Genomic DNA, 20,830 nt, shown 5'->3' on the forward strand with positions numbered 1-20,830 from the left:
AAAGAGAAGAATCAAATTCCCCGCCCGTGCCTCCGGGCGGTGGGGGGAGGACCAGAGAGTGCCTCGAGATCCCCCTACTCCCAGTCACAGAGCTGGTGGTTGGCTGGGGCGCACAGAGGGACCCGCCAAGGTGGGAGCCCCGAGCCGGTTAGCCTGCAGGCGGCTCCAGGGAAGGCTGAGGGCGGGGCTTGCGGGGGCGGGGCCGAACGGCGGAGTGGGCGCGGCTACACCTCGGGGAGGGCGGGGCCCTCGTGGGCGGGGCGTGCGAGCGGGCGGGGCGGCCCGTGCGCGCCTGTCTGCGAGCCTGAGAGCGGGCAAGAGCCGGCTGAGCCTGGGCGCCCGGCTGCTCACAGAGGCGGCACTGGCCGGGAGAGCGACTCGGGCGCGCTTTGTGGCCGGCTGTCCCCTTGTCGGTCCGGATAGTCCCCCGGAGGGGCGCAGAGGGAGGAGGCATCGCGCTCGCCAGCCCCCCGCCATCCTCCCCTAGCCCGGGAAGAATGTGCCACCAGCTGTTCTCCGCCCGGGAGCGCTGCGCCCTGGAGTGAGGAACTTGGAGGAAGAAGAGACAAAAGGCTGCAGTTGGGACGGATAAGTTAAGGACTTGGGTTTGGGCAAACAAAAGGTGAGGAAGACGTGCCGGGGATCAGGCGATGGCAGCGGAGGAGCCCCGCGGGCTCGAGTTCCCGGGAGTCGCGCCGTGACACGCATGGTTTCCCGGGACCTGCTGCGCTGACTTCCGCGAGCCGCAGCCGCCGGGCGGGCTGGGGAGTGCGCTGGAACAATGGACAACTTCTTCCCCGAGGTGAGTGCGCTCGGGCCGCCCTGGCCTCGCAGCTCCCGGACGCGGGAGGCGCCGAGGGTCCTGCGCTGCGCTGTGCCGCGCGCCCCGGGCGCCGTCCCTAACCCGAGACCGGAAACTTTTGGGGAGCCTCCGAAACCTGCCGGCCCTCCGCCGGTCCCGAGTCTCGGATGAGTAAGCCGAGGCAGGTTTAGTTCTGTTCCGCGCGCCCACTGGGTTCCGGGTGTAACCAAGGTGCGTCTCCCTGTGCGTGGGTGGAGGGCTCCCCGGGTGTCCCCCGGCACCGCGCGCCAGGTGAGTCCGCGGGCGCCCGGCCCTGCCCGGCCCGGCCCGGCTGCCTGGGAGCAGGAAGCCCAATAAAATGTTCAGCTGGGACGTGCCTCTCTCCAAGAAGGATCTGGTCTGGCATTTCCTTTGCAAAACGTGGGGCTTCCTGTGCAGGGCACTTCCCGAAGAGGGGGCTTAATGAAGTGTGAGGAGGGTCGGCCGGGGGCTAATCGGTCATTGCTTTCTCCGCCTGCACGACCTTGGAGTCCAGGTTCCAAGCTCACCAAGAAGTGCTCTTTTAGGATTTGGGATAATTCCACAGCATGGGATTAAAAGATCCTGTATTTGTGCTGACTGCCTGTCGTTGGCAAATTTGGATTTGAGTTTAAAGAAAATTCGTTTAGGGCTAACAATGGCCATTTAAAAAGATGAAACGGATGCCCTCTTTAGGGTCTTTGAGGGCGGGACACCACAGTTACTTGAAACTTGACTCGAGAACCCGTTCTTCCCCCCAGGGATCCAGAGTTGCTGTGGTTTCTTGGCTCCTTTTCCTTTCTCGGTTGTGTTTATTTAATAAATTCTGTTTAAGTTTGAGGTTTGAAGTGGCTCAAAGTAAACTGAGTTGACTTGAGGGAGACTGATTTTCGTTGAAAGCCAGGGGATGTTTTGTGAATCCTGGACGGTTTTGGAATCTTCCAGCAAATCAGGTTGGTGACAATTTGCTTCTGTGCTAGCTAACTTGCTTTATCTGGCTTAATTGGATATAGTATTTCAAGTCTCTTTTCTTTCTGGGTACTGTATTCTCAGACAACTATTTATAATGACCAAAGTGATAAACGTAGTCTAGTGTAATAGTAATACCGAATGTTTCAAAGAGGTGCCTCATTCATTATGAAAGGTAGCCTAGGAAGGAAGTACATATTTTTACTTTAAAAAAGAGGAATATATGTCGTTGTGAGATCATAGCATTTTGTAATCCACGAACCTTTGTTTTCGTGCTTGTAAGAAGGCACCGGGACTTTTTGTGAGTTGTAGTTTGCACAAAGGTAAATGACCCCTAGGCTCTGGGTTTTAATTGCTTTCATCTGTCAGAAAGCTGGGGCTCTGCCTCTAGGGCAAATAGTTGTTAACTTGGCTTTTGGTTTTGTTTGTTTTGGTGTTCTGGGTCTTTTAGAAAATCTGCTGAAAACACAGCATTTGTAAAGGTTTGTTGGGGCTGCAATCCTCCTGCAGTCTGTGGACTACCGGGCCTAGGCCTGCCCTTGGGGAGAACTGTGCCTCCTAGCACCAGTGTGGGGACTTCAGGAGGACATGCGCAGGGTCTTCCTGCCGGCCCCCAACGTTGGGCCTTTTCCTGTACTTTGGTTCTGTGTAAGGAGACTTGGATGCTGGGTTTTGTTTCAGTGATTAGTATATTATTGAAGTTGGTCTTTATCGATCACATATTCCATCCTGAAGAATCTTAACCCAAAGATAAGTCACTTGTCCAAGGTTGGAGAGTGTCACAGAATCCAGAGCCTTTTTCCCTTCACTGCAGCTGACTTTGGTATTTCTGAGAGATTTTCATTTATTTTGGGTTCAAGTCTTAATCTGGTGATGTGTATGCATTACACTTTTGGTTTTTAGTTCGACTTCGGATTTCCACCCCTAAACATAACCACTTTGAATGGATAGTAGCAGGGCCAGAGCCTAAAGAGTGTTGTATTAACTAGAGAACCTTCTTGACATAGACTTTATCTCTCTTTCTCTCTTTTTAGTATTGTACAACAGAACATCCTTTTGTTTAATTGTCCAGTGAGGAAAAGGTTGTCATGTCCTTTTTGAATTGAGACGGTGTGGAAGTGATATTTCCAAGGACAGCCGGTGTGTAGAGGCTCCTTAGCACAGAGCAGTCTCTGCTTGTTCTTTGCTGACGTCTCCCACTGTGATACAAGGATAACAACTCCTTGCTTGTTGGACAACAATTTGAAGCTTAGGTTGACAGCTGAAAAAAAAAATACAGAGTGAGATGTTACATGTGTTAGCTTTATTTATGCATAGCCAAATAATAAGGAGAAAAAAACTACTTATGAATTACAGCTGCTATTTAGAGCTTAGACAGGGGTTTTTCAAACTAGGTACCACTGATATTTTGATCCCAGTAATTCTTTCTTTTGGGGGTGGGATAGGGACTGTCCTGTGCATTGTGGGATATTGAACAGTATCTCTGGCCTTTACTCACTACATACTAGTAGCCCCTATCTCAAGTTGTGACACCCCAAAATGTGTGTAGGTGTTGTCTGATGAATCCATGGAGCAAAGTCATTCCTAGTTGAGTGGTACTGAAGCAGTTGCCTCACAGTCCTGATTCCTGTGCTCGCCTCTTGTCTGCGCTTGCCTGTGTAATGGGATCAGGCATCTTACTGGTAGCCAGCGGCCAAGGGAAGCTTGTGCCAATCAGCTGACGCTGCTGACTTCAAAAATGCGCTCCAGGATTGGAGAACCTGAGGCGCCCAACTCCCCAGTCCAGTTTCAGTTTCTTCCTGGCCTTCATTAGCTTTTTATGGCTTCTCTTGAGTTCATTGTGTGTGCACACATTGGGAAGCTGCGTTTTGCAGCATTTCTAGGTGAGTTGTTAGAAAGTGGACTTCAGGAAGAAACTAAGTTTAGGTCTGTCTATAACCAAAGGCAATTAAAAAAAAAAAACGAACAGAAAGGTTCATCCAGCAGAGTGGCATGACTACTGTACAAACTTGTTGATGTTTTGAAGTGGGGCCAGTAGTTTCCAAATGAGCCAACTTTTTGGCTTTCTATTTTAGGAATAGGCAAGGTCTAATAGATGTTCAAGTGCAAGGTCTTTTGAGGATTATTAATGAGACATACACAAACGTGTTGATTTTTTTCAGATAAAGGAGGCAAAATGTACACAAGTAAGACACTCATAAATGAAAGTGTAGAAAGCAGGCACTCAGGTTTTTAGCGATATACTGCTAGTGGAAAATACTCCAGCTGTACCTATTTCTTACAGCCTGGCTCAGCGTGGGGTGGAACAGGCAGCTCTAGAGATGCCGCCATGGAAAGCCAGCATCCGGCTTCACCAGGGAGGGGTCCAGGGCTTTCACCTGGAGTTGTCCACATGGCTTTTTAAATTGCAATCCAGTTCCAAACAAGTGTTTGCTTGTTTCTGATACAGTGATCTTTTTTTTTATTGGAAAAAATGGAGACATTGTTGTTTTTGGTAGCTCCTCCCAGCCAAATCATTTTTTTCCCTCGATGTGTATAGGCAGAGAGCCAGGACTTCCTTGTCCCATCAAGTCTTGAAGGCAGCCCTTTGACGACCATAAAATCATCCGAGGACATTGACTGGGTCTCTTTTTGCCTTGTTGCACAATGCAATTGAAGTATCTTGTCTTGTGCAGTCTGAAAGAATTTCTATTGTCAAATGCTCTCTTTCTCTTTATTCCCCCTGCTGTGTTGGGGACAGCAAAGCCATGGGAACAGCTGCAAGCAGGACAGTTGTTACTAGCAGGGAGAGAGCTTCCTGGTCAGGATAGCCAGGGGCCTGCTCCCCATGCCACCAGTCCTGCTGTTCTAGGGCTGTCACTTCTCACAAAATCAGGCCTGACCTTCACTGTTCAACCAGAGTGTTGAGGCAGAGAGCAGTGTTTACTTTTCTCCTCCTCTGGCTTTAAGTGTGGTCATTTATGAAGACACCAACCTCCAGTGTGTGACTCCATTGGTGTGACTGGTAGGACCTGGTCCCTTATTATTAATGGATTTCAAAACTTTGATTCAGAGTCAGTGATAGATAACATTTCCAGGTCACTAATTTGCGGGGGACTTTCAAGAACAAGCCAGCAGGGAAACCTTTATAGTGGCACTGTTCCTCCTTCCTGAGTGCCCCTTGGCCAGTGAAAAGCTCTTTGTTTTTAGCATAGAAGTCTAGCTCTACCCACCCTTGACCACCTGTGGGATCCCAGGTACTTATCTGACCTACCTGTACGGTCAGTGAGTGGGAGTAACAGTGTCTATCTTGCTTTGTTGTTAAGCAACTTCAAGGTAAGGGCTACAGAGCACATAGTAGGACAGCAATAATGAAAGGGCATTTGTGTTAGCCGAACTTTGAAGTCAGGAGCCAGTAGCCCTTGATGATGAAAGTATGGTACCACGTTTGTAGGGTGCTCTGAGCCAGAGATGTCCTGGACAGTTTCCTAGGCTCCATGGCATTGACTTGATTTCCACCTTTCAACCTCTCACTGCTGGCAGACTTCATGTTTCCAGAGCTCCATCTGAAGCATGCCCTTGTTGCCTGTAAAGTTCAAGCTCAGGTCTTTAGCCCAGTTTTCAAGTCTGATTTTCCAACTCTCTCTCTATTCTTTTCCCTCACGTGAATTCTCCTCCGAAAGATCTGGTACCCGCTTCTTTTCCGTATCTTTGTGAGTGACAAAGGTGCTGATCAGTGCCTGACCTGTCTAGCTCCTGTGGAAACTGTTCCCCTTGGGCCTCATTCACAGCCAGCCCAGTTCTCTCCCTCAAGCCTGGCTCTCATCTCTTTCTCTTGGGATTCCTTGGAAAAATTTATCAGTTTGTCTGTGGCTGTGTACTTTTTGTGCCTTTTGACTCCCTTTTTAAATAAGTAAACTGAACCTTGAGGGGTTAAATACCTCAAGTTTTCTGACCTCTTGGGCATTGACACCTCAATTGCAGTTATTTTTTTTTCCCAAAGCACAGATTTTGTGTGTGTGTGTGTGTGTGTGGTGGGAGGAGAGACGCTTCTAACTTCTTTCGTTGGTTCTGAAGCACCTTGTAGTTCTGTGGAGACAGTAATAAATGTAGCTAATGTTTATTCAGTACTTCCTCTGTGCCAGGAATGTTGCTGAGCAGTCCATGTTCAATAACTCATTCAATCCACCCTACAAGTAAGATGAAGAGAGTGAGGCACAGAGAGGTTAAGTACCACCGGCACACAGCTAGAAACTGAGCTGGTTAAGCTGGAACTCAGACCTGCTATCCCCAGACCCATGGGCCGGCCCCTTCACGGCCAGGCTTTTCTGTTGGCTTCCTTTGTGTTAAACTTGTATCTTCTTTTCTAGGCTCACTGACGAAGCGTTGTATACAGTAGGCAGTAGCTAAATGATTTTGAGTTGAAAACTGCATGGGAGTTTGGGAAAACAAGTGGTTCTCACCCCAGAAACATTGAAAACCCCACAGGAAAATGTGAATCTGCTTTGGAACATACCACTTACTAATCTTTTTGGCTTCCTTTTTACTTAAGAAAGACAAGTACCTCCATTTCCTTGCGAAAGGGATTTGTAAAGCTGTCAGTGGAAGATTTATATAAGGCACTTAGAAAACTAGATTTCTTTTTCTCTGGGCAGTATTGGGGTTTGAACTCAGGGCCTCATGCTTGCTAGGCAAGCACTCTACCACTTAAGCCAAGTTCCCAGCCTTTTTTTGTTTTTAGTTATTTTTCAGGTAGCCTTTGGAGGTTTTGTTGGTGGCCAGATTCAGACCACAATTTTCCTACCTAAGACAACCTGCGTAACTGGGACCAAAGGCAGTCAATACCATGCCTGGCATTTTGATGAGATGGAGTCTCACCAACTTTTTGCCTGGGCTGGCCTTGAACCATGATCCTCCTGATCTCCACCTTCTAAGTAGCTGGGACTATAGAAGTGAGCTACTGTGCTCAGCCCAGAAAACAAAATTTCTGAGAAGTGTTTAGTTTATTATGAGAAAAGGTAGGATCCCTGTTTCTGTCAGTTATTGGTAGTCTTTGAGGGGTTCTTTTGTATCTCCTCTCTCAGTTTCTGATTATGTTTCCAGCGTTTTCTGTATCAATCCTCTTTTACTTGTTAGCATATTCACCCCTGTAGAACAATCACTGTCAGCAGATCCAGTCATTTCTCAAACAGCATTCCTTAACTAAAACCTTTTGCTGCATTGGTAAGAGCTATTTGGAAAATGTATTGGGCCAGGCACCAAGTAAGACACCTGAGTGCCCAATTTAAAATCTGCCATATCACATCATGTGACATCGTATGTCTGACTCTGCCAGTTACAGGAAAAGGTTTTGGAGTTTGGGCGGCAGAGCCTCCACAGACAGGCCTGGTGACAGACAGAGAGACGGAGGAACGTGAGAGTTCTCCAGCTAACATTTCTGCCTTCACTCAGGTTAGGTGTCTGCACTCAAGGATTAAAATTGTCTCTTTTTAAAAGCACTTTAAGTTGTACTAATTAAAAAAACAAGAAAAGGTAGGCAAGGTAGACTTTTTGCCCTTTGGGGAGGAAGATGCTCACCTCTCCTACCTGTTGGTGATTTAACAGCCAGGGTAAGTAAGACAGGATTTGTTGATGATGGAATCCAGTGGAGGTTTTTACAACTGGAGTTCTAGGCATAGGCAATGGCTTTCTGAATAGGACTCGAGTTGCTCTGGAAATGAGAGCAAGAATTGACAAATGGGATTACCTCAAATTAAAAAGCTTCTGCATAGTAAAGGAAACAATTTCAGAGTCAAGAGGCAACTGATAGAATGGGAGAAAAATCTTTGCCAGCTATTTATTTGATAAGGGGTTAACATCCAGAATTTATAAAGAACTCAAAAAATTTAGCAGCAAAAGAGCAAATAGTTCAATCAATAAATGGGCAGACAAATTGAACAGAGCTCTCAAAAGAAGTACTACCAATGGCTGGTAAATACATGAAGAAATGTTCACCATCTTTAGCCTTCAGGGAAATGCAGCTCACAATGACAATGACATTGAGATTCCACCTGACTCCATCAGATTGGCAACCATCAAGAAAACAAACCAGAAATGCTGGTGAGGATGTTGATGGGGAAGAACCTCAAACACTGTTGGTGGAAGTGTAAATTAGTGCATCCATTGTAGAAATCACTTTGCAGGCTTCTCAAAAAACTAAAAATAGAGCTACCTTATGATCCTGCTATACCACCCCTTGGGCATATATCCAAAGGTATCAAAGTCCATACACTCGAGACACCTGTGTTTATTCACAGTGGCCAAGCTATGGAATCAGCCTAGGTGCCCAGCAGAGGAATGGGTAGATAAAATGTGGTGTGTGTTCTCAATGGGATTTTCTTTAGCTATAAAGAAGAATGAAATGATGTCGTTTGTAGGAAAGTGGATGGAACTGGAGAGTATCTCATTAATGAAATAGCCAGACTTGGAAAGACAGATCACATGCATTCCCTCTTGTGGAATCCAGACTTAAAACAATAAAATAAAATAAAAGGGCATGAAAGTAGAAGGGAAGAGGATGGGGACCAGTGGGAGGGTGGATGGGGGATAAGAGGGTAATGGGAGGTATGGTAAAAGTATGTTATATACATATCTGCAAATGTTATGATGAAACCCATTAAAAAGTACAAAAAAGAAGAAAGAATGGAGGCTTTTTTGCTTGGCTTTTCCCCAGTATTGAGTCCCCAAAGAATTCCATAATTCTTTGAAATTCTTTTTATTTTTTTGTGGGGTGGGAGGTTAGTCAATACTGTATGAGTAGTGCCCATTGGCAATGGGATACATTTGGGGGAGAGATGAATTTAGCTCTTTGAAGAGTTTATGCTCATGAGATTTACTTTAGGTGTTAAAATTCTCTTGAAAAAAAGTGTGTCATTCTTAAATTCAGTTTTTTTTCCTTCCCTGAATCCTGCAGAGACTATGTGCTGAGTTTAGAAAATTTAGAAAATGCCATTAATGGCACAAATGACAGAAGGAAGTCCTCTGTTATTTACTTGGGTCCTCTTAGAGTTTACTTGTCTGTGCAAGTGTTTCTTAAATTGTTCTTCATACTTGTCAGTGTGTAAAGAAAAGTGAACTCAGAAATTAATTGGTTAAAAATCTGCTTTCAGATGAGCCTATATCTTAATGCATATGGCCCCCAAAAATGTATAAAATTATGTTAGGGATTATATGTGTGGAAATCTTTTTCTTCCTAGCCATGCAAACCTTTTTATTTTCTGAATTTTAAATATTTTCTTGAGATAATCACTTTCATTGTATGTTTCACATGCAGTTTTTTTTTTGATTGAGGTAAAGTTTTGCCTCAAATTATTAAAAACATGGTTTTCAAATGAAATGGCCAAATTAGGGGTTTGGGGAAGCTTTGGGTAACAATAATAACAGCACACACCAAATAACTGCTGTTAGTGTAAGTTCACAATTACTATCACTTTGACAAATGCCGTGATTTACACTTTCTTTGACAAACTTGTGATCATTTTATGTTTTTCTTTTTCCTTTGTGATGTGTGGGGCCTTCACAGGTCTGCAGCCCAGGGCAAGGTTCCTCAGTGTCTGGGTCTGAGAGCAGTACTGTACTGCCCATTCTTTGGGGATGGGTCATCAATTATATGACCATTTTAGTTGTTTCTAGTTGTTTGCTTTTATAACAGGTCGTGAAATTTTTTGTACCTAGAACATTGTACACTTGTCTCATTATTTCTCGATAGAATTTTCCAGGAGTGGAACTGTTTGATGAAAAGGTTTGCAGATTTTTCTTTGGAGTATTTTAGCAGCAAAGCTTAATGAGAAGTGTCAGTGGGGCTTGCAGGAGGCCCCGCTGAGATACTCTGTCATGACACTTTTATGATCATGGGGATTTGGGAGCTTCTATTAGAATCTAAATAAAAACACTGCTTGGTGGAGGAAGTTAGCACATGATCCTAGATTTGAGCTTTCATTTCTAGGTTCTTCTGTTTTTCTTGGTTAACTACAAGCCAGACTGCTGATTGACACATACACCCCTCACCCCCATCCTTGTGCTGCTGCTGTTATTGTTACTGACATTCACTTAAGACCGAAGCACACACAAGGGACCCAGATGTACATTGTCTGGGGAGCCTTTGTGCATTTGGGGAATTGTTTTCATGGACTTCTTTCCATTTCTTTCCTTTGCATTGTAGCGTCCTTAGGGCAACGAGTTATGTTGCTATTCTAATTTGGGGATTTAAGTAATATAACCGTGTTGGGGAGGTTATGGGTGTGTTTCATCTTATTATTTATTAACCCAGGAAATCTTTCCCAGGACTTTGAAATGAAAGTGTTGAGTGATATGGGAAAACACACTACACTTTAACAGTGTGTACATTGTCATTTAATGTAGGTTTGCATCTGCTTATTTCCGCCCACAATTTCTCTAATGGTGTGACCTCAGGGGATTTATCTATGTGAAGGTTGACAAAGTCGATCCTCACATTGAGACTGGCCATCTTAATACTACAGAATAGAGCACAGGTTCCTTTGAGAGCCCACCTGTGCTGGTGGCTGAGCTGATTGTTCCCGGAAACCAAACTGAACTCCTGGACAAGGTGCACTGCCCTCTACTGCCACGGGCTGGATTCACTTAACATCTGACTGTTGATTTCCTGCCACCGGGCCAGGGGCCACGGTGGACTGCCCTCTGGTAGTTTCAGCCTCCCATTTTCTGATGTGGGCAAGTGTGCCCACTTTCCGGGTTTTCTCACCCTGGCACCTGTGACATGTTAGGCCAAGTCAACCTTTGTTGTGGGGGACTGTCCTGTGTGTTGTAGGATTTTTAGCATCATCCTTGGTCTCTCTTTAATCACTGGATGTCAGGAGTACCTCAAGTCTGGTGCATGTGACAACCACGAGTCTCCAGACATCAGCAAATGTCCCTGGGCAGTGGAGAAGAATGACCCCTGGTAAGCATCACTCTGCTTGTGGAGTAAACTTGGGTCTCCATAAACTGTTACCCTTCCCCATTGTTCCTCTTTCCTGATTGCTTTCCATCTCTGTGTGATGGGGACCACACACTCTCGGTGCTGAAATTTTATTCTTTGTGGGATCCAAATTCGTCCCATGAGGTGTGGGCATTTACAGTCATTAGTTATCATTTGAGTCGTGTTTAACTGTTCAGCCCAGGTAGACTATTCTGGTACAGCTGTGCCCTCTGCTGTAAGGCTTCTGCTGTTCCCTCTGGGCCTGCCCACTCTCAGTACTCTTTAAATCCTGTCCCTAGAGCATTAGAGAAATCCTGTGACGATATTGAGTAATTAAATTGACAGTTGTTCTCCACTAGGAAAGAGAGGGTCATATTCATTCAGAAAGTCTTAGAAGCAGTCCAGGGTAAGTTACATCTCAGGTCTTCTATGTTTTGAGTAGTTTCATTCCAGCTTTGTTTATTTATTTCTGATGGTTCTGAGGTTTGAACTCAGGACCTTGTGCTTGCTAGGCAGACATTTTAGCACTTGAGCCCTTGTGTGTGTGTGTGTGTGTGAGTGAGTGTGTTAAATATAGGCTTAGAAGTTGCCCAAGTAGCTGGGAATGGAGTCCCATGATAGAATACTTGCCTATTGTGCACCTATCAGGCTGTGGATTTTATCCCCAACACTGAGGGAAAACAAGTGACCTAAACAGTACAGACAGGTCCTTCCTACTTAGTTGTTACCCAGTATCCCTGGTGGTGACTTACAGAACTGTAGCTCAGTGTTGAAATTGACATTTGTGTGACTCCAGACCTTATCCAGACCTCACTGGTTTTGCATGCACACATTTTTTTTTATTGTTTTATTATTCATATGTGCATACAAGGCTTGGGTCATTTCTCCCCCCTGCCCCCACCCCCTCCCTTACCACCCACTCCGCCCCCTCCCGCTCCCCCCCACCCCCTCAATACCTGGCAGAAACTATTTTGCCCTTATCTCTAATTTTGTTGTAGAGGGAGTATAAGCAATAATAGGAAGGACAAGGGTTTTTGCTGGTTGAGATAAGGATAGCTATACAGGGAGTTGACTCACATTAATTTCCTGTGCGTGTGTGTTACCTTCTAGCTTAATTCTTTTTGATCTCACCTTTTCTCTAGTTCCTGGTCCTCTTTTCCTATTGGCCTCAGTTGCTTTTAAGGTATCTGCTTTAGTTTCTCTGCGTTAAGGGCAACAAATGCTAGCTAATTTTTTAGGTGTCTTACCTATCCTCACCCCTCCTTTGTGTGCTCTCGTTTTTATCATGCATGCACACATTTCTATGTGCACACATTTCTACATGCAGTTCTGACCTGTGTTTTTGTGTATGTCCATTCTTGTGGCCACCAGCACTGTCATAATGACTGTCATATGCAGGATAGTCCCCCTGCTATGCCTTTATTGTCCCTCCCTCCCTCCAGTCCTGAGTAACTACTTGCCTATTTTCCTTCTCTCTAATTTTGTCATTCGGGAGCATTATATAAATGGAGTGAGACAGAACATAAGCTTTGAGATTGGCTTTTTTCTCTCATTGCCTTTGAGACCCTTTTGTTTTGTGTGTGTCAATCATTTGTCCCTCTTTTATTACTGAGTAGAATTCCATGCTTGGGCACAGTTTTACATCTTTCCCTACACCTGTTATCACTCTGAGACTAACGCTTTTATAATACTCCTCTATTTCTGTCCCATGGCTGTTAAGAGCTCAATTCTTATGGCTGACCTGTTTTACTCCTAATTAAGTGCTGTTGTCAAAGAATTTTTTGATTCATGACTTTGAAAGTTCTCAGATCATTTGAGATCAGTTTGGTCAAACCTGACGCATTTAAATTCTTGTTCATCATTGTACAATGTACAATGTTTACCTGCGACAGACACTTCAATTTGATGAAATCATGACTTTTGCATGGCTAGGCCATTGGGGGTCAAGCTGACTTAATGCTGCCAATGTCATGTTATAACCTCATGTGGCATAGCCAGGGAGCAAGGAGATGCTGGAGTTTGCTGTAGAGAAGATTTCTTGGGACCCTGAGCAAAAGGCAGCATGACATTGGTGTCATCCATCAGTATCTCCATGGGACCAAATAGAAAAGGAATTTCCCTGATGTAACCCAAGACTTCTTAGGACATAGGAAGTCTGAGTCCTGCATAGTGGAGATCGTCCTATGGTAAGAAGAACGAGGAGAGTAAGTGAAGAACAGTCTCCATGCAAGGGCTGCCACCTTCAGGGAGCCATGCCACTCAGGTCCCCAGAGCACGTGCTTCCCTGGGAGTCTACTAGGCTTTAGATGCGAGACACTTTTATGGGAAAGTGTCCCTTGGCTCTTTGTGTTATTCTAGTCCTGGGTCTTGCCAATTTCAGAGGATTGACTGATGATGAGGACCCAGTGTGGCATGAGACCAGACTTTCCCCCGGTTGTTCCTTACTGAGAAGGGTCTTTTCTTTCTTGCATACTTCTTACTGCTGCTGGCCTCACACTTTGAAAAAAGAGGTCTGTTTATGGGGCAGAAAGCAAAACAAGCAAGCAAACTGAAACCTAGAAGAGAGAGCGAAATGCCAGGAGAGAATACACTCCTTCAATTTTTAATTCTTGCAGGTGAGGATGACGTGATCAGCCAGCTATGGGGTTGTCTTCAGCTCTCACATCCCTGGCACACTCTGTCTGACCTCTGTACCCTCACTGCCAGTTTCCAAGCCACCCTGAGCACTGTCTCCACCGAGACCCCTCATCTTGCTCCCTGCCCAGCTTGTAATTACAGCCCCAGCTGAGATTGGCACTGAGCCCTAGGGAGACACCCTGTATTCTGCTCTCACCACCAAGGTTGTATGTCAGTCAAGTCAAAGAATTCCTCCATATACTAATTTTCTTCTGGGTGGCTCCTGTTTTGGATGAAAAGCATCTACTTGTTCCTGTTTGTTCCACTTGCCTTGTGTACAAAGTGTGTCTAGCGTTTGGGCAGCTGGCAGGTGAACTAGCATCTCTCTCTCAAACGTTAAAGTGGTAAAGAATTCTTCTTTAACTAGTTTATATAAGCGATGGAGCTACTATACAGTCACTCTATGGAATCTATAGGCCGTTTGTTCTAGGACTCCTTCAGATACCAAAATTCATGGATATTCAAGTCCCTCGTGTGCATTGGCATTGTATTTGTATATAGCCTGTATACGTTCTCCTGTGTACCTCACTTGATTTTTTTTTTCTTTTAATTTTTGAGTCAGAATCTTGCTATGTTGCCCAGTCTGGCCTTGAACTCATGCTCTTTCTGTGTGAACCTCTCTAGTGCTAGAGTGATAGGATGTGCCACAGTACCTGGTCTCCCATGTACTTTAATCATCTCTAGATTATAAAACCTAATATAACGCGAGGGCTATGCCAACAGTTGTTAAACTGTATTTGCAATATGGCAACAAGAGAAAAAGTGTGAACAGATTTAACTTAGATTTTTAGTATTTTTTATCCCCAGTGAGTTGAATCTGCAGACGCCGAGCCTGAGGGCCAACTGTGTACATCACATATGTGTATTTGGATGTGCATATCGTGCAGTCACATGTCTTGATTAGATTTATATATTATATTAGATGATTCCTGACCACTCACAGCTGTGGCCAAAGAGTTTTGTCTGAATGTTGTAAAGAGGCAGAATCTTCAGTAGGCCATACTTTTGAACTGCTTACAGTTTTCTAAGAGGGTAAAGTTGAGGTCACTTCCCTACTGTTTCTCACGTACTTGCCTTGTTAGGATGGGGTCATCAGTTTACTGTTTTGACTGTTGGAGGAATCACATCTCCAAAAGATTTTCGTACTTTGGGGATTCTCTCCAAAGTAAGGGCTGAGGTCAAGGTTATGCCGTTCAGTTGCAGATAATGAGTTTTTTTCAGACCTGGAGAACACTGAAACCCTGGGAAGTGTCTCACGGGGATGCAGCTTTTTCAGCTGTAACAATTTCCTTCTTGCCTTTGGGCAGACTTGGTAGGCTAACTTACTGAGTCTTAGTGGATAAAACCATTTCCACTTAGGGTTCTCTCATACATAAGTCAGTGCACCCTTTCTAGAAAATACTTAGAAGCTGGTCTCTTGCTGTTTTTCGAAGCATTTATCAGGAGAAAGAACAGCAGATGAAATGTACCCTTTGTTAAGAGATTCAGGCTGGATTTTGCCACGCAGTACTTTGAGGGGCTCTTCTCATGTGTTAGGAGGGTAGTTTGTACAACTGACTTTTCATCACAGTTATTATTTTCCAGTATTTTGCCTGAAAAGTTAAACTATAAAGGCTCATTTCTGAGAATGAAACTAGGGAGCAAACATAGTTGTAGCTTGGCTGCATTAGGCTTGTGGGTTTTGCGTATGTATTGTATGTGTTTTAGGAAGAGTGCTTCTGAACTTGAAAAGTCCTTTCAAGGATGCAAGAGGGCTCATAGCAGGAAAATGACTTGTCTTTACTTTCACTTTATTTTTGAGATTTTAAGTAGCTTATTCCTCAATACAGACAGCCATCTTGCTGTACCCCAGATCTACCATCAGGGTGGAAATGTAACTCAGGTTGTTTTGTCCTCTCAGTCTCTGAAAATCCCCGCTGCCTCTTCACCCTCCGCCAGGTCCCCAAATATGAACTATTAGGGCAGGCATGCCAATGTGAAATAAGGCAGTAAGATATCCTCAGAAGAATCAAAAGCCCGTGTGAGGGTTTCCTTATTATAAAATGTTTGATGAAATTCAACAGTTATTCCCTCATGAAAAGCAGAAGTTTAGGATAGTACTTTTTAAATTTTTGATTTTTGTAGTACTGAGATAGAACCCAGGGCTTTGTGCGTGCTAGGCAAGCCCTCTGCCTCTGAGCTACATTCCCAGCTAGAAGTGTATTTTAAAACAAAGTACATCTTGTCTTTACCACAGTCAGTTTAGGGCAAGAAGTAATTTTTAAAAATAGGTTTTTTTGTACTCTTGCAGCACTCTCTAACTTGGCAGTGGTTTATTGGTCAAAGGAAGGGAATACAGTGTATAGTTAGGATTTGGTGCAGTGTGGGATGTTGGTAACAGTTTGAATGTTGGAACTCTGTGAGTGGCTTAGCCATTCCTAGAGCTGTCTATTCGGTCTCAATCTGTATTTTCTTATATCTAGTTTCTTTCTTTTTTTGGAGGAGGGGGTTGAGACAAGGTCTTGCTATATAGTCTGGGATGGCCTCGAACTCCTCTTGCCCTAGCTGAATTGCTGGGCTCACAGGCATGCTTCACCATGCCCAGCTAATCCAGTTTTCTAACTTGTGAAAATTTGTTGTATTCTTATTACTGGCTGGGCCTGTGCTAAATTATTTACATGTGTGGCTCATGTAATCTGCCCAGTAGTACTGTGTGACTGGTATGTTTTCCATTTCTGTCTTACATATGCGAGCACAGAGAAGGTAAGTAATTAGCCTAAGTTCACTCAGCTGTGAAGTGGTAGAGCCAAGGTTTGGACCCAAGGGATCTAGCTTTATGGGGTATGAATTCTTTTGGAGTTCATACACATTTGTAAAGGTGAAGATAGAATCCAGATGGAAACCTTCAGGAATGTAGACTCACCTCTCCACACAGAGTAGACCAAACTCATGTGAAACAAGCCCAAGAAGAATTCTGACAGCAACTGGAACAAGGAATAGCAATTTTTTTGCAATCAAACAAAACAAAACCACAGAACTGCTTGTTGGTGTGATGGCTCAGAAGTAGGAATTCTGTTCAGAGATTGAAAGAAAGAGTGTCAATGAGATTTTTGTGTCTCGGGAGCATCTCTGCCAAATGCTGAGGTCACCCTGGATGTCCTAAATCACTTTCCTGGACTTTTCTCTACTTCTAGTAAACCTTAGGTTCCCATGAAGTGATGGTGAAACTGGGCTTGCTTTGGGATCTGTGAGTAGTTTGTAAATCTTGCCTTAAACTGCTGAGCTGATGCTTCTATCTGTCTTTTTCATGTAAGTGAGATGCAGTTGTCTGTCCCAGGTTTGGGCTTTGGGACTGTTCGCACCCTCCTCATCACAGCAGGATAAAAGTGTTGTCTCAATCAAGTTTAGTGATAAAGATTTTAAGAAACCATTTTGGAAATTGACCCTCCTACTAATGTGAGGTTTTAAAAGATAATGCAGTTTACATTTAAATCAACTTTTCAAAGCTGTAACTCAGTGAAGGTGACAACATTTGGTAGCTGTTTGTGTTTTTCGTTGCTGAGGACCACAGGTTTTGTATTCTAAAAAGGAAATAGCAGGCATGGTTAGATCAACAGATGCGTTCTTTGTTGTAAAGCGTGTAGCCTGCTCCCGGCCAAGGTGTGGGCACATCATTAGGATGGGGTAGAGTTACGTTTTCATGAAGAATAGTAGTTCTCAACGTCAAGCAATTTTGCCTTCCTGGGGACTTTGAGAAATGTCTGGAGACATTTTGGTGGTTAGCACTGACATGGGAGGGTACTGCTGGTATCCAGTGGGTAGGAACCAAGGATCTTGTAAACATCCTGGACTGTGTGGGGCAGTTCCCACAACCAGCATCAGGCTGAGAAACCTCGATTCAGAAAATTGACTGGTTTCTACAAGAGTCTACCCTCTTGTATTTTGTTCTTCTAATTTTCTGTGTCTTTTAAGTAAAAACGTCATTGCTGAAGTGATTTCCTGTAGTAGATATGAATGATGTGTTCATCTGATTTGAATGTTAACATCTTCATTATATTTATTATAACCTGGTGTAAGTTACATCTGGATCTGTGTTTGTGTCTTAGTTTTCTCTATTCCAGTATTGATTTCTGATTCATTAGTAAATAACTGGAAGATAAAATTATTATTTTGATTATACTGGGGTTTGAACTCAGGGCTTTGTATTTACTCGGCAAGTGTTCTACCCTTTGAGTCATCCTCTTGCCTTTTTGCTCTAAGGTTATTTTTCAGAGAGGGTCTCATACTTTTTGTTAGGACTAGCCTTGGATTTTAGCCCTGTACTTCCGCTTTCCTTGTAGCTGGGATTACAGGTGTGAGCCATTGCACCTGGATAAAGTTACTTTTTCTAGACATTCTTGGCAATGAAAAGCGAAGGCATGTCCAGAACTACAAGTGTGGGACCAGAAATCCAGTATGTTCGTTTCTGGAATGAAAGAAGGGGCTGGCATGAGCAAGCTACAGTCTACTGAGGTCAAGTATCTCTTCACATCATTTGATTAGTTTAATTACCAAACACTCAGGTTACCAACTCTGATCATGCAAGACGTTGCCTTTTTGAAACGGGGTCAGTGACCCTCGACCAGCAAACTCCACACCTTTTCTTATCTTTTTCACTTCTCCCAGTTTTGATGAATAAGTGTGTGATTTTTCTTTCTGCTTCATTTTCTCCAAGCATGTTGTTTTCTTGCCTGCTACAGTAATGAATCACACCAAAGGCTTGCTAAGGCCAGTTGGATCTGCAGGCATAATTCTTATTTGCTGAAAATAAATAGAGGACAACTTATAAGATCACACCCTTCCTGCTGTTTGTCAGCAAATCTTCAGGCAGAAGGGAAGCTAAGTTGGGGCATCTTAAAGTCTCCCGTTTAGTCTGTGGTTTATGAGTGACTTCTTTCCATACTTCTGGTCTAATTTCCTCTTCTATCAGGAGGAGCGGGCCCAACGTGGAATTCAAGTCCCTAGAGGTTAATGATAAGAAATGGGAGTATGGTGAGTGATTTCTTTGCTTCAGAGATCACTGCCTGTTCAGGACCCCTGTTTATGGAATTCAGTGTGGTTCAGTGGTGCCATGGGACCTCTGGTTGACTTGGTATCCTGTGAGACTCTGGCTGTGCTGGTGACTTGGAGCATTCTCATCTCCTCCTGTTAGTGCCTGATGAGGAAGTCTGAGAACACCACACAAGTACAGTCCCTCAGGTTTTACTATGACTCCTAAAACTAACTGTAACCACAGTGGTGAAAGGGGATGGTTATGAGGCGCTCTCTTGGAGACATTTGCTACACCTTTTATACAATATTCACTGACTTCCCTACATTGTTAATTCCAGGTAGAGTGGAACACCGGTGGGGTAACAGAAGCAGCTCCTGAGCTCCTGGTCAGGTCACACAGCTAGTTGGAATTCCAAGTCTCTTGGCCTTCTAAGTCCCTGTCTCTGGCTCTTATCCCCACTCTCATGGCCAGGTGGATTGCCAGTCCTAAGGACTGAGGATGCCTTTATACAATATTTGGACTTTTTCTAGTGCTGTATGATACCACACCAGGCAATGATTGTAGTTCAAGGTTGTTCTCATGGCTTGGGTACACAGTTGAGTGTGTGTTTTGTCTAGTACTTCCTACAATGTGGGACATATCTGAGGCTTAAAAGTTAATATTTACAAATAGGCAAAACAAAAACAGTGGTCTCAACAGAATGAAGAGGTCTGCAGAATAAGCCGCAACATAGATGGGCCACACTTTTAGGACATCACCAGTCCCAACGAGGGTATAATTCTGGGAAGTATTGATTTGTCCTTTCCTGGCCACTCTATGATACAGTAGATCCTGCCATAATGGATAGTATATCCTCCTATGAGAAGCCCCCAGGCTTGATGGGATGCTCCAGCAGAAGTTCATTGGGGTCCTTGGGAAGGTTGTCCCAACTTGGGATCACATGGTATGCCAGTGAACGAAGGCTGTGTGGCCAGCAGGTAGGGTGGGCACACTCTGGGTAGGTGGGCCCTCGTAGCATGGCTACCCCCTTGTGGGATAAAGTACCATGTTCTCTATCCAGCTTTCTGTGGGTGCTCTTGCAGGAATGCTATCTTCAAAATGGCCAGCTAGCAAGACCTTGCTAAAACATGAGGCCTTTGTTGGTTTGTCAGGAGCTTGCGTTTCTTTGCCTTTCTGACTGTCCTGGCCACTGATGTCAGTGTCCCCTGGTGCCTGCTTCCAGGGAGGGGCCCAGGTTTGCTACACATGCTGCCTGTAACTGAGAATCCTGAAGGAGATGCAGAGAGCACCCCACCTGACCAAGGCCACTTCCTCTCCTGGTGCCTGTTGGGCTTTCCTCCTCATCCTTTTGTGCTTCTTCATGAGCTGTGTCCTGACTTCCTCCCCCACCCCCACCCCGTCTCACCTTCACTGTAGGTCTGGACTTTGCCTGTTGTATTTGGAGCCCTGGTTTTGGCCAGCTTTGTTCTGACTTTAACATACATCTGTGGAGCATGGCTCTAATGGGCCTCTTTTTTTTTGACTCAAGGTGTTGTGGTCTCCTGGCCACTACCAATCTCCACATTGCACATCTGTCACTGCCTTGGGTTGGTCATGCTCCCGTGCCAGACTGTCCTCCTGCCAGCCCTCCCTGCTGAACTGGACGCTGGCCACCTGTGCAGTCTGTGACCTGTTGCCATCCCAGTGATGACATGTCTCCTTGTTGTCCTCCTTCCATTGGAGGAAGCATCTGCAGATGCAGTTTTTCAAAAGATCTCATTAGTGACAGTGTGTAAGGAAGGAGAGCATCCAAAACTGGAGAGGGCGGAAAACTTGAATGATGCAGGCTTGAGTTTTAGGCAGCCATACGAGAAGGCAGAAAGTTGTAGGATTGGATCCCTTCCAGAGTGACTAAGAGTCAGCCCCCTGCCTCATGGCTAGTCAAAAAAGACTCCAGTAGTAAATTGGCAAGTTTCAAGACAATACTGATAGCCACTTGTTCTTTTCTTATGTGATGAGTTTTTGGCTCCTTTGCATGCTGAGGATGACAATGGTTGGTTTTATAACTGGGGAGAAAGAAACACTTACATTTGCATCTGATGTTAATCACTAAAGAGGGAAGTACTTTGAGAAAGGGAAATCTTTTGGGGGAAACTTTTATAAAACCAAAGAAAAGGGAAAAATCTCTCTTTTTTTTCTTTAAGCAGAATTACCTTACCAATTGGTGCTTAGTTGGCAGGTAGCCAGAAAGTGTGCCTATAACTCAGGACTCATCCCAAACCAAACTAATGGAAAAAGCCTGATTTGCCAGAGGCTGAAATTTAATATCAAGGAGGGATGAGGGATGTGTGTGTGTGTGTGTGTGTGTGTGTGTGTGTGTGTGTGTGGTGGGGCGGGTGGTGGGTGAAGGATGTCTGGA

At 44.6% G+C, this 20,830-nt stretch overlaps 1 protein-coding gene across 1 annotated transcript in view; it reads left to right on the forward strand.

Moving 5' to 3' along the window:
- The first annotated feature begins 284 nt into the window (after positions 1-284).
- The window catches only part of Myo10 (myosin X), a 197,615-nt gene continuing 177,069 nt past the window's right edge, over positions 285-20,830 (forward strand). Inside the window, exon 1 of the mRNA XM_020179611.2 lies at positions 285-802. Coding sequence (XP_020035200.1) covers positions 782-802 — 21 coding nt within the window. The 5' untranslated portion in view covers positions 285-781. The remainder of the gene's footprint in view (positions 803-20,830) is intronic.

The sequence above is a fragment of the Castor canadensis genome, chromosome 6 (genome assembly GCF_047511655.1).
Source record: "Castor canadensis chromosome 6, mCasCan1.hap1v2, whole genome shotgun sequence".
In the NCBI taxonomy this organism is placed as follows: domain Eukaryota; kingdom Metazoa; phylum Chordata; class Mammalia; order Rodentia; family Castoridae; genus Castor; species Castor canadensis.